The 14254-nt window shown below is 42.1% G+C and overlaps 1 protein-coding gene and 1 long non-coding RNA gene across 5 annotated transcripts in view; both read right to left on the bottom strand.

Moving 5' to 3' along the window:
* Window positions 1–491: 491 nt before the first annotated feature.
* DENND2B (DENN domain containing 2B) overlaps window positions 492–14254 on the bottom strand; it is a 170014-nt gene continuing 156251 nt past the window's right edge. For all 4 annotated transcript variants that reach the window (XM_040327872.1, XM_040327873.1, XM_040327871.1 and 1 more), the window contains 4 exons: window positions 5585–5696; window positions 3717–3956; window positions 3494–3580; window positions 492–1021 (listed from right to left, as the gene is read on the bottom strand). In XM_040327872.1, coding sequence (XP_040183806.1) covers window positions 987–1021; window positions 3494–3580; window positions 3717–3956; window positions 5585–5696 — 474 coding nt within the window. In that variant the 3' untranslated portion in view covers window positions 492–986. The remainder of the gene's footprint in view (window positions 1022–3493; window positions 3581–3716; window positions 3957–5584; window positions 5697–14254) is intronic.
* LOC120916945 lies at window positions 7344–14133 on the bottom strand. The gene is made up of 2 exons (XR_005744147.1): window positions 13000–14133; window positions 7344–9111 (listed from the first exon to the last, which is right to left on the bottom strand). It is a non-coding gene; the product is annotated as an uncharacterized LOC120916945 (long non-coding RNA).

Below are 14254 nucleotides of genomic sequence, written 5' to 3' on the forward strand. Positions count from 1 at the left end.
AGTGTCCCATCATTGGTGTCAGTGAGAGGAATAGTGTCCCATTGTTGATGTCAGTGGGAGGAATAGTGTCCCATTGTTGATGTCAGTGGGAGGCAACACAGGGGGCCGATGACAGCAGGTGGTGGATAGGAGGGCTGCCCGGAGGAAATCGGTCCATCTACATGCCCCCGCGCTACTCCTATCCAGGTGTACAGGGAGCCTCACGGGCCCCCTGGAGCATGGGGTCCATTGCCACCACTGTGACCCCTGTATGTACGCCCTAATTCTCCGGAGGTAGACAGCCTGGGCAACCAAACCTTTTCCTGCGCTTTCAAAGATGAATGTAAAATAAAATAATAATCAGCCACATGGGGAGGGCCTTGGTTTTGGCCGGTCAGCTGACTCATTGACTTGCATTGTGAGGAGGAGGAGTAAAGCGCAACCATTGTTGTAGTGCCGCTGCAAAGCGATGACCGGAGACAATGGTATAATAATCAGGCGGACACGGCGGGTGATTTTACAGCGTTTATTAGACACGCGCACGCTACAATCGGCTGTACCTAATCCTCTGCAGCGCGGGGGGCCGACTCCATCCCGTCATCTTCATCAGAACAATCGTAGTGCAGAACGGTTTACCGACCGTAAAAAAAAAAAACGTAAAATCGCGTCCTCGCCATTTGTACAGTATTCATACACCGTGTCTTCACCGACACATCAATTCACGCAACAGAATTGTCCGCTTTTCTGAAAACGCGGATTTACCACAGGATTTCGCCGCATCATTAAAAACAAAAATTACAAAAAAAAAAAAAAAAAAACAGCAGAATATTTACAAATATATATAAGTGGTGATTCCCAATGAGACAGTCTGGTGTCCCTCCGAGCGTCCGATCCGGGGTCACGTCATTTCCCACCCCCACCAATCAGATCTGTCCTCTGAGGAGGGGCTCGGGGCTCGGAGGGGATCACAGGTTATAAATAAAGGCGGAGTGACAGCAGGAGGCGGGTCAGTTCTTCTTGTGGAGGAATTTCATCTTGTTCCCTGTGGGAGAGACAGACAGTCAGTGTGATGGAGAATACATCGAAGTGTAATAGAGGCGCGGTTATATGGTGAGTGTGATAGAGGAGGGAGATGAGGAGTGAGGGTGAGACACGAGCAGGGAGAGGAGCACTGAGGGCGAGACACGAGCAGGGAGAGGAGGACAGAGTGAGACACGAGCAGGGAGAGGAGGACAGAGTGAGACACGAGCAGGGAGAGGAGGACAGAATGAGACACGAGCAGGGAGAGGAGCACTGAGGGTGAGACACGAGCAGGGAGAGGAGGACAGAATGAGACACGAGCAGGGAGAGGAGGACAGAGTGAGACACGAGCAGGGAGAGGAGGACAGAATGAGACACGAGGAGGACAGAGTGGGACACGAGCAGGGAGAGGAGGACAGAGTGGGACACGAGCAGGGAGAGGAGGACAGAGTGGGACACGAGCAGGGAGAGGAGGACAGAGTGGGACACGAGCAGGGAGAGGAGGACAGAGTGGGACACGAGCAGGGAGAGGAGGACAGCGTGAGACACGAGCAGGGAGAGGAGGACAGCGTGAGACACGAGCAGGGAGAGGAGGACAGCGTGAGACACGAGCAGGGAGAGGAGGACAGAGTGAGACAGGGAGAGGAGGACAGAGTGAGACACGAGCAGGGAGAGGAGGACAGAGTGAGACACGAGCAGGGAGAGGAGGAGTGAGACACGAGCGGGGAGAGGAGGACAGAGTGAGACACGAGCAGGGAGGGGAGGAGGACAGCGTGAGACACGAGCAGGGAGAGGAGGACAGCGTGAGACACGAGCAGGGAGAGGAGGACAGCGTGAGACACGAGCAGGGAGAGGAGGGCAGAGTGAGAGTGAGACAAAGCAGGGACACGAGCAGGGAGAGGAGGAGTGGGAATGAGACACGAGCAGGGAGAGGAGTGAGAGTGAGACACGAGCAGGGAGAGGAGGACAGAGTGAGACACGAGCAGGGAGAGGAGGAGTGAGAATGAGACACGAGCAGGGAGAGGAGGAGTGAGAATGAGACACGAGCAGGGAGAGGAGGAGTGAGAATGAGACACGAGCAGGGAGAGGAGGACAGAGTGAGACACGAGCAGGGAGAGGAGGCGTGAGAATGAGACACGAGCAGGGAGAGGAGGACAGAGTGAGACACGAGCAGGGAGAGGAGGAGTGAGAATGAGACACGAGCAGGGAGAGGAGGACAGAGTGAGACACGAGCAGGGAGAGGAGGACAGAGTGAGACACGAGCAGGGAGAGGAGGATAGAGTGAGACACGAGCAGGGAGAGGAGGACAGAGTGAGACACGAGCAGGGAGAGGAGGACAGAGTGAGACACTAGCAGGGAGAGGAGGAGTGAGAATGGGACACAAGCAGGGAGAGGAGGACAGAGTGAGACACGAGCAGGGAGAGGAGGACAGAGTGAGACACGAGCAGGGAGAGGAGGAGTGAGAATGAGACACGAGCAGGGAGAGGAGGAGTGAGAATGAGACACGAGCAGGGAGAGGAGGAGTGAGAATGAGACACGAGCAGGGAGAGGAGGAGTGAGAATGAGACACGAGCAGGGAGAGGAGGACAGAGTGAGACACGAGCAGGGAGAGGAGGACAGAGTGAGACACGAGCAGGGAGAGGAGGAGTGAGAATGAGACACGAGGAGGGAGGAGGAGGAAAGAGTGAGACACGAGCAGGGAGAGGAGGAGTGAGAATGAGACACGAGCAGGGAGAGGAGGAGTGAGAATGAGACACGAGCAGGGAGAGGAGGAGTGGGAATGAGACACGAGCAGGGAGAGGAGGACAGAGTGAGACACGAGCAGGGAGAGGAGGAGTGGGAATGGGACACGAGCAGGGAGAGGAGGAGTGAGACACGAGCAGGGAGAGGAGGACAGAGTGAGACACGAGCAGGGAGAGGAGGAGTGGGAATGGGACACGAGCAGGGAGAGGAGGAGTGAGAATGGGACACAAGCAGGGAGAGGAGGAGCGTGCATCTATTTGCATGGCTCTTCGTTCGGAGAAATTGCGTGTACATTCCGTCTACAAGAACCAACGCTGGAAAAGTTAAATGTTGTTACGCCATTTTCTCTTCTGGTCAAATGTACTTCACACATTATGGGCAGCTGTAAAGATTTACTGTATACGGCTAGAATTGTTACATTGTATCACTTCTCATACCCACTTTTAAAGTTCTTCAAATATTTGAGTCAGTATTAAAGATATGTTTGTTATGAATGAACTGGGAAAATACTGCATCAAGGCCACTAGATGGAGCCGAGGATCATAGGAAATAAATCTTGGTAAGAAGAGATACAATGTAACAATTCTAAAGAACACCGGAGGAAATTCGCACACAACTGGGGATTCTATAGTAGCAATGGCTACAATTATTTGTTTATTCCCTCCAGTGTTCTCTAGGTATTTTTGATTCTCATGATGGGGGAAGGGAAGGGGTCAGCGGAGGATTGTCCCCCAAATCCGGGCGCACTCACCCAGACCTCTCCAGAACTTGTTCACTCCGCTCTGCTCGTGTTCCGGAAGCTCCTCCAGATATTGCTCCACCCTCTGCTCAAACAGTCCTGCCAAGAGAAGAAAAATGGCGGTCAAAGGGGGGGTGGGGGGGTCCCGTCCACAGAGGCCATTGAATAAAAATTCGAATTTTATGGACCAGCGCCCTGTAACGGCCACTCAGACATCCCGCCCTCTCCAGCTCACCTTTCGCCCGGCATTTCCGCAGCTCGCGGTCTTGGATGAAACCGGCGAACATCTGAGATTCCATGAACACCTCCAGGAAGCGGCGGATACTTTTGGAGGCGACGGACTTGCGGAAAGCCTCTCTCTGGAAGACTCGCTCCCCCCGCTCGTTCTGTGCGAGGAACAGGGAGTAATGGCCGATCGTTTCCACAAAGAAGCGGATGAAGACTTCCGAAACCAGACCGTTCAGCGTGTTGTACTCTATGGGAGGGAGAGGAACAAAGACTGTTAGAGGACAACTGGAGGCAGGAGAGAGAGAGAGACAAGGGAGAAAATATGAGATGGCTGCAGAGAGGAAGGGCGAGGGGTGAGAGAGAAACCAAAGGCAGAGAGACTGTTCGAACCCAATGAGAGAGGGAGGGGCAGAGACTGTTAGAGGACAACTGGAGGCAGGAGAGAGAGAGACAGACAGGGGAGAAAATATGAGATGGCTGCAGAGAGGAAGGGCGAGGGGTGAGAGAGAAACCAAAGGAAGAGATAAAAAAGGCAGAGAGATTGTTTGAACCCAACGAGAGAGGGGCAGAGACTGTTAGAACCCAAATGGAGACAGGAGGGGTATAAAGAAAGGAAGGGATAAAGGCAGAGAGACTGTCAGAGCCCAACCAAAGGAAGAAAGAAGGCAAGGGAGACGAAGCTAAGAGATGGAGGCAAAGAGACCGTTTTGAACCCGACCAGAAATGGAAAAGATTGAGGCAGAGAAACTGTTAGAACCCAAATGGAGACGAGAGCGAGAGAGAGAGAGACAGGAAAATAGAGATTCAGAGGGAATGTTAAAACCCAATGAGAGAGAAAGAAACAAAGGAAGGGAGAGGATGAGAGAAGAGTAAGCGGGTGCGAGAGACAGATAAAGGAAGAGCTGGAGGCCAGCGACTGTTGGAACCCAACTGGAGACATGAAAGACAATGGCGGCAGGCAATAAAGCGAATGAGGCAGAAATTAGAAGAGATAGAGGTGGAGAGACTGTTAGAACACAACAGAGAATGGGGGAAGGAAAGAAGAGTAAGAGCAATGGAGAAGGGAAGATACTATATTACACAGCGACTGTTAGAACTCAACAGGAGGGAGATGGAGAAAAAGGTGTCCAACCAAACAAGAGATGGAGGGCAGGGGGGGGGGGATGGAGGTGGAAGGGAGGTGGAGGTGGGCAGGTGAAGGGGAGATGGAGGTGGGCAGGTGGAGGGGAGATGGAGATGGGCAGGTGGAGTGGAGATGGAGGCGGAAAGGAGACGGAGGTGGAGTGGAGATGGAGGGCAGGTGGAGGGGAGATGGAGGTGGAAGGGAGACGGAGGTGGAGGTGGAGCGCAGGTGGAAGGGAGAGGGAGGACAGGTGGAGTGGGGACAGAGGTGGAGGGGAGATGGAGGGGAGGTGGAGGGGAGATGGAGGTGGAAGGGAGACAGAGGACAGGTGGAGTGGAGACAGAGGAGGAGATGGAGGGCAGGTGGAGGGAAGGTGGAAGGGAGGTGGAGGGGAGGTGGAAGGGAGACAGAGGACAGGTGGAAGGGAGACGGAGGACAGGAGGAGGGGAGACGGTGGACAGGTGGAGTGGAGACGGAGGTGGAGTGGAGATGGAGGTGGAGTGGAGATGGAGGACAGGTGGAGGTGGAAGGGAGATGAAGGTGGAAGGGAGAGAGAGGACAGGTGGAGTGGAGACGGAGGTGGAGTGGAGATGGAGGACAGGTGGAGGTGGAAGGGAGATGAAGGTGGAAGGGAGAGAGAGGACAGGTGGAGTGGAGATGGAGGTGGAGGGTAGAGGCCATACACGGATTATAGCGATTGTCTTCATCCAGTATGAAGGATATCGCACACATAGACCGCAGCAACCTCTCACCTTCATCGGTATCGCTGTCTGAGTCCTGACCAATCAGCTCGCTCTTCCTCTCCAGCGCTTGTTCCAGAGCCGCCTGCAGCTTCCGGGGTAACAGAGCGTCCTCGTCATCCATCTGCCAAGAGAAGGACAATGACTGGACTGGGATATAAAGGGTTACTGGTCATACCTATGACAATCTAATCCAATTCCTCTTTTCCAGCCATTTAAAAGGGGCGGGACTTAGTAGTAGATGGGTGGGACTTGCTAAGTACCAACAGACAATACTATCTGCAGACCAGGACTAAAAAGAAAATAACAATCTGTTCCACATGGATATCTTCATGTTCTCAATGGCAGATTTATACTGCACTGCACTTGTGTAATCAATGGAGATCACAGACTGCTGGACACAAACCGCTCTGCACAGCGCATCCCGTCCAATCATCATCCCGGATGATCATAGACAGAAGCACCATTAAGAATTGTGGGTGCCCATTCTGCCTAATTGATGCCCCGCCCTGTTCCTCCCTTGGGTAGAGATGAGCCAATGGTTCAGTTCAAAAGAAGGTTGGGCATGAAGTTTAGCTGGAAGCTACAATGGAAACATTTGGAATGGAATTTAAACAAACCTGAAATAATGAATCGTAATTCGAATAGCTTTCGAATCAACATTTTAATTTCTGAAGAGAATAAAATAGATTAGGAAATAAAAGGAAAATAATATAATAAAATAGGAAATAAAAGAATATAATATAATAGCGTAAAACAGAACATAATACAAAATAAAAAGAATAGGGAAAAAAAAAAAGGGATAGAACAGAAAATAAAAGAACAGAATAAAATAAAGAATATAACCATATTCTGACATTCGAATTTCAAATAGAATAAATTCGAATAGAATAGAAAACCATAGAATAGAAAATAAAAGAATAGAAAACAAAAGAAGATATCAAATTTACCAAAATTCTAATAAAATAAATAAATAAATAAAATAAATTTGAATAGAAATAAAAGAATAGAATTGATTAAAATAGAAAAAAAGAAATAGGAGCAGAATGAAAAGAATACAAAAGACCTCCAAAATTGGCTGGCGCTGCTGTCAATCACATACGGTGACGCGGCGCGCCGAGGGACCGAGTGATACTATGGCCGCTCGCTGTATCACGGGAGTGCGCCTGCAATTACTCACCACCATGCGAGCTCTCTCGCATGACTGTGGTCAGTACTTGCGGGGAGGACCAGAGACAGCCGCCGAGGGACCCCAGAAGACGTGGATCGGGGGGCCAATCTGTGCAAAACGAACTGCACAGTGGAGGTAAGTATAACATGTTTGTTATTTTAAAGGAAATTTTTTTTTTTCCTTTACTAACCCATTAAGTGGTTAAGCAGCCTAGGGTTAGGCTCACAAACTACAATACAGCAGCCTAGGCGACTCGGAGGTCGTCTCCTCGCTCATAAACTACAACACACATTATCATAAGTATAAACACAGGACACCTTCACACAATAGCAGGAGACCCCCCAGTAGCAGACTGTCCGCCTCCTACATTGTCCAGAGGCCAATGAGATCGGCTCTTTCATTTAACATGTAGAGTTCAGAATCAAATAAACCAGGAATAGTCTTTGTACATTTCCTGGGAGATATTGTGGATAAATATCATTGTCCCAACTGAAGTACCGTATTCATCGGGGTATACCGCGCGTGTAAGAATGTAGAATTAATAACTAATATTCTTATAGCTTCAAGGGCGTATCTGAATGAAGATCATTCATAGTCAGGTTGATTTGAAAATAACGTGTGAGTTTATTGTCACACAGGTGGCATCATAAACACAATGAAAAATAGTATAAAGTTCAGTTTAGCGTAGATGAAAATATCTGGAATTGGATCGATAGTATTGTAGCAAGCTTATGAAAGGATGTGTGCAGCCTCAGGCATGTTGTCTTCTGAGATTTTCCAAAGTGATGCCGGAAGAAACAGGAAATGACGTTTGACTTCTGGCTTCAGCTGTTCTCCTAGTCTATATGTCAGTGTTGTCTTTCAAAGAGGGTGTGAATTAGTGTGTCTTAGTTTAAGTGTGTATCAGTGTGTCATGCAAGTGTGTGGTGCAAATGTGTCCAGCCTTCTTTAAAGCAAAGCTTAAATATATGTTACAAGTGAACGTCATGACCTCATACGGCCCAGGCTTAGACCCTTGTATGGCAAATATTAATATCTGCTAGGTTCAGCAATATGAAGATCTTAGCACAGAGTCGTATGGAGTTTGATTGACAGGCACACATGTGACACTCTATACTTAGAGTAGTGTGCTTGATGATGCAATGTCATAGAACATATATTATCAGCTATAAAGCTATAACTTCATTAAGTAACTATATACCAATACATACTAGTATAAATACGATTTTACTAAACTAGCTTAACAATAGATATGAACTAGTATATTATTGATATCACTACGTAAATACAGATCTATTCTGAATCTATTTTTGTCAACCTACACCAGGATTCCTTATATGTCATCCTCAAATTGGCTATCCGTAATGCTCAGTTTTGGATAGAAGAATTATGTCATATCAATTGATCAAGGTCATTCATTCATACCTAATTATTATGATTAATCATAAAACCAAATATGTTTTGCAAGCTTGCCATGAATTGCCGAATTATGAATTTGGAATAATATTCTAACAATCCCCCCTGAATTATGATTAATCATACTAAATCATTTAATACACACATACATACATTCATATCTCATTTTCTCCACCTTGTATCAAACGATTGGACACGATATTCCTCAGAACTGAAGCAACTAGAAATTTTCCTTTTCCTAAATGCTTTTCTCTTTACTTTTAACTCTTCTTAGATCTATCTAATCAAAATCTTACCAGAAATAATGGTATAGATTTTAAAATGTATAACATAATGATGACTAATATCAATAATTATTAATATTAATAATAATAATAATAATGAAAATTATTATTATTAAAATAAGTAAATAATGCAATAATATATTTCCATATATGTGCTCAAATAATATTTTAGCTCTTTGGAAATATACTTTATACTCTAAAACTTTCATAACTTTCCATAGTTCTATTAATGATATCTTTCTTAAGTTATGAACAAAAAATGTTCTATTAACTAGAATGAGTGTGCTAACATTCAATATGTGAATAAATAAAAATAAATAAAAATAATAATCCTAACTTCATGTGAACATTAATATCATAATAATTGGATAATCAAAAAATGTATATGTATATGTGGACAAATGTTTCAGTCCTAAATTGTTTATCTATAGTAGATAGATAATGTTCCTTCCGATTAATGTTTCTTCATGAAATGTCTTTAAAATTTCTTCAAGTTCCATTAGGTTAGAAAAACCTTGATGAATAAGATAAAATAGTTCATAAATATGAAATATAAATCTTTTGTCAAATATTCTTCCAAAAAGGATCTCTTCTTTAACTTTGAATTTCTCTTTGCTCTTTATAGAAGCTTGTTATCCTCCATATTTGTTTGATTTTAGATGCCATATCTGTAAAAGAGAGGCAGTATCATTACTCAGGAATAAAATATTTATATTAATTCTTGTACATTTTCATATTTTTTCAACAAATATTAAAACATTATGAGACAATAACTTTGTGAATTTGCTAAAACTATATGTGAAATACTATCTCATATTTTATTCAAAGAGATTTTCTGTGTGACTATATACTTCTATGTACTTCTGTGTATTGTCCTTATTCTGTCTAAAAATAACCTAAATTATAAAATATATGTACTGTGAGGTTTAGGTATGTCAGGACGCAATATTTCATTTTTCCGGTCATGATACAAATTCTATTTCTAACGAACAAAGTTAGATTTCATATCACCCCAGAGATGACAATGGACTATGCCTTTGTTCTCACCTCTAAACGATTAGAAATATGCGTAACTGTATTCTGTGTTGGAGTTCTTACTTTAGTGTCAGAGTGTTCTGCAAGTACTTCAATGCATTTCTCAGCTCTTACGCTGGAAATCTGAGATAAAGACTTCTCAGCTACAGCTGTATAAACATGTGCTGGTGTAAATTTCTGTAGATGTCTTTCGTTCCCATCTATCTGAATGTGTATTTGTAATAAAGCTCTGAACCATAAAGGATATATTTTCTTAATTTCACTAAAATTACCTTCCTCAAAAATACCTTTTAATGAACAGTCAGGTGTCCGTACAATGGTTTTGTTTGATTTCACTATGCTCTCTGTAACTTTAATTGCATAGTAAACACTTAGAAGTTGCTTCACACCTGGCTCAAAATTTTTTTCCAAAAATGATAAAACTCTGGAGAAATAGGCAATTATTTTCTCCTTACCTTCCTGTAACTGAAACAATGTTACTGAGATGGCATTCTCAGATACATGAGTTTTCAAAACAAACGATGTTTCAGGACAAACCTCTATTGTACTTAATGCTGGAGCATTCTGCAAATCTTTTTTCAACACTTCAAAAGCATTTTTCTCATTTTGACCCCACTGGTCAACTATATTACCTTTATTCCTTAAAAGATTATATAGTGGATTAACTTTTTCTGCGAAACAATGTACAAACTCTTTGCAATAATTTATTTTATGCAAAAATTTATGCAATGCCTTGTAGGTTGTTGGTGTTGGGATAACAGTAATATCCCTAACTGTTTCTTTCAACAATTGTCTCTTTCCTTGACTAATTTGCATGTGAAGGAATTTCACTTGACTTTTCATCAGCTGAACTTTTGTTGTGTTTAATTTTAAACCTTCAGCTTGTAACATCATAAACAATTCAGACAAAAGAGCCATATGTTCATCGATATTCTGAGTACTCAGCAAAATGGTATCCACGTGCTGACAAATGCAATCTGGCCTAGAAAATTTAGAAAGTATTGTTGCTATAGTTTCATGAACTATACCATCACCTATACCTAGATCAGGTATTAATCGAGTGAACGTATAAGTCTCTTTTCTGAATGTGAACGCAAGTTTGTATTGACAACTTTTAGTTAAAGGAATGGAAAAATGGCTACCAGCGATTTCTAGTACAGAAAACACTTTGTTCTCAACATTCAAATGTAATTTTATGTTAGATTTATCAGGAAGAACTGGGCTATTTGTGATTTGTTTATCCAATGTTCTTACGTCAACTGATAAAGAATATGAATTATCAATATTTTTGATAGGCCAAATACAGTTATTTACCACTGATTTAGCTTTCTTTACAATTCCAAGTTGTACAAATTCTTGAATAATGTCAGAAAGTGGACCAATTGATTCTGGTGGTAACTCACTCTGATCAAGAGGTTCTGGATCCTTTCCTTCAATATTTAATTCGGCACTTTTCAAAGTTCCAAAGTCATTTTTGAACTTTGACCACAAACTTGGAAAAGATTGTACCACTTCCTTTAAAGCACAATTTTCATCAATATCAGGCCACTTTTGTTCTGTAGACATTTTGGTAACAGAACCAACATTACGGTATACAGAGGGATCAATCAGCACTGATTTGGGCCTAGATGGATCTTTCCAAATACTTTTATTAGCCAAATCAATCACCCACTTTTGTTTATTGATAACATCAATGCCAAGTATATTCTCTGCTTCGTGACAGACCCAAATGTTAATATTAGTTTTCACTAATCCAGGTACTTCAAATGTTACATTGGATACCTGTCTAGCAGTGGAATTACCTGTATTATTAAAACCCACTATATTACACATAGGAGAATTTGGTTTCACAGGTATGTTTTCTTTGATAAGGGTAATCTCAGATCCACTGTCTAAGAGACAATTAATATGTTTACCATTTATCAAACATTGTAAATATGGTCTCCCATTCTCGTCCAAAATAATTGGTGCTACATATTGTAATGGCAGAGAAATTGAATCCGGGTGTGATTCTATTTTTGGCAATGGCAATAAACCTTCTTTTTCAGTGACAGCTCCTTTTGCCATAATGTCTGAACTACTGTGAACAGTCAAATTACTGATCTGTTTGACTTCAGTGTCATAAGGCAATTCAGTCAAAATGTTATCTTGACATGAAAAATCAGGCTGTACAAAAACTGATTTTTCATACTCCATATCTTTAGTTCTTATTTGTAAGTCACTCTTAAACTTAAAGCAATGTTTTTTTATATGGCCAATTCCATGACAGTAAAAACACATCATGGGGTCGTCTCCTTGACTCACTTGACTGCACCTGTCCTTGTCATTCCTGCTAAGACCTGTCGTTTCTAACACGTCTGTAGCCTGACTATTTTTGTCACATTGAATAATAGAAACCTCGTGTGCGAGACTGCTTTGATTCAATTGTCTCCTAATTTTGTCAATGAAACTTACTATAGCATTTAAATTTTGCCGTTCCTGAGCTATGGCCACTGAAGTTGGGTCAAGGTATTTAAATTTTTTTATGAAAGCCATTTTTAAACCTGGGTCAGTTTCATCATCTACTCCAAATATCATTTCATAAACCTTGCAAAATCTTGTTTTAAACCAAAATGGATCTTCTTCTGCAGTAGTCTGTAATAGGTCTAGCATTTCTATGGTCGGTTTTTGTTCACCGGTCATACATAGCAATAATAGTCGCAATCTATCTGTGGCGTCATTTTGACCTTCATCATCACTAACAAGTGAATGGATTCGTTTAGCAAAATTAACAGGAATCCACAACTGAAAAATGTAATTGCGTTGATCGTTTGAAAGATTAAAACGATCTGCAAACATTTCAAATAAATCCCAATTAGAAAATACAGTAGCCTCAACGTCATAAATAGGAAAGTCTTTTAGAACCTTCATCAGCTGATCATGAATTTGCAATTTAAGTTTTGCAGTCCTACATAATAAGTTTTTATGCTTCATTTCCATTTCATCAGTAGCATCAACATTCTCTATTTCCGAACTTTCCGGAAAATAAGATTGTAGCTTTGACTTGGTTTCAACCTTTTTGTCATCTGTATTTATTACAGCAATCTGTTTACTGTCATTTTGCAACTCTGGCAAAATCATTTTTTTAGATTTCTCTATTTGTTCCTCAAGATTCTCTATGTAATTACACAAAATCTCACAATTAGAACAACTGAGAGCATCCTGGGACACATTTTCATGTATTCCTGTGTTCTGTACATTATTAGTCTCTGTCTGGTTTCGTGTACACACATTTTTGGCAGGTAAAATATTAATAATCATCTTATTAAAGATTCTTACCAATTTCAATACATTACTTATTTTCTTACGTAATTTATTCACAGTAAACCTGGATTTGTCTATCTGGACATTGGAATTTAAGCATTCTTGATACATATACAACCACAAGTGACTGTCATTTGGATAAAAACACACATCTTTAAATTCTAGCTTACTATCTCTAGCTATTTCATCTATAAAATTCATATTTTTTTTTTACTCACCGTTATTAGAAGGATTTCTCGTCATCAACCGTCTGTTACTGGACTGTTGTCCACATCTGACGCGACACAAACGCCTCTTGCTTGATAGGTTCTGAACCGTCTTTTTTCTCGAGACTTGAATATTCGCAAAGACTGCGCCAATCTCTCCCCCCCTCATCAAGGGTCGAGATTTCCGTAAAAATAGAGATAAGACAGTACTTTCTTTGGCTCGCCACTGTAAGAATGTAGAATTAATAACTAATATTCTTATAGCTTCAAGGGCGTATCTGAATGAAGATCATTCATAGTCAGGTTGATTTGAAAATAACGTGTGAGTTTATTGTCACACAGGTGGCATCATAAACACAATGAAAAATAGTATAAAGTTCAGTTTAGCGTAGATGAAAATATCTGGAATTGGATCGATAGTATTGTAGCAAGCTTATGAAAGGATGTGTGCAGCCTCAGGCATGTTGTCTTCTGAGATTTTCCAAAGTGATGCCGGAAGAAACAGGAAATGACGTTTGACTTCTGGCTTCAGCTGTTCTCCTAGTCTATATGTCAGTGTTGTCTTTCAAAGAGGGTGTGAATTAGTGTGTCTTAGTTTAAGTGTGTATCAGTGTGTCATGCAAGTGTGTGGTGCAAATGTGTCCAGCCTTCTTTAAAGCAAAGCTTAAATATATGTTACAAGTGAACGTCATGACCTCATACGGCCCAGGCTTAGACCCTTGTATGGCAAATATTAATATCTGCTAGGTTCAGCAATATGAAGATCTTAGCACAGAGTCGTATGGAGTTTGATTGACAGGCACACATGTGACACTCTATACTTAGAGTAGTGTGCTTGATGATGCAATGTCATAGAACATATATTATCAGCTATAAAGCTATAACTTCATTAAGTAACTATATACCAATACATACTAGTATAAATACGATTTTACTAAACTAGCTTAACAATAGATATGAACTAGTATATTATTGATATCACTACGTAAATACAGATCTATTCTGAATCTATTTTTGTCAACCTACACCAGGATTCCTTATATGTCATCCTCAAATTGGCTATCCGTAATGCTCAGTTTTGGATAGAAGAATTATGTCATATCAATTGATCAAGGTCATTCATTCATACCTAATTATTATGATTAATCATAAAACCAAATATGTTTTGCAAGCTTGCCATGAATTGCCGAATTATGAATTTGGAATAATATTCTAACAGCGCGCCGGCGTATAACGCGCACCCCAAGCTTAGAAAGGTAAAAAAAAA

The sequence above is a fragment of the Rana temporaria genome, chromosome 11 (assembly GCF_905171775.1).
Source record: "Rana temporaria chromosome 11, aRanTem1.1, whole genome shotgun sequence".
Lineage (NCBI taxonomy): Eukaryota > Metazoa > Chordata > Amphibia > Anura > Ranidae > Rana > Rana temporaria.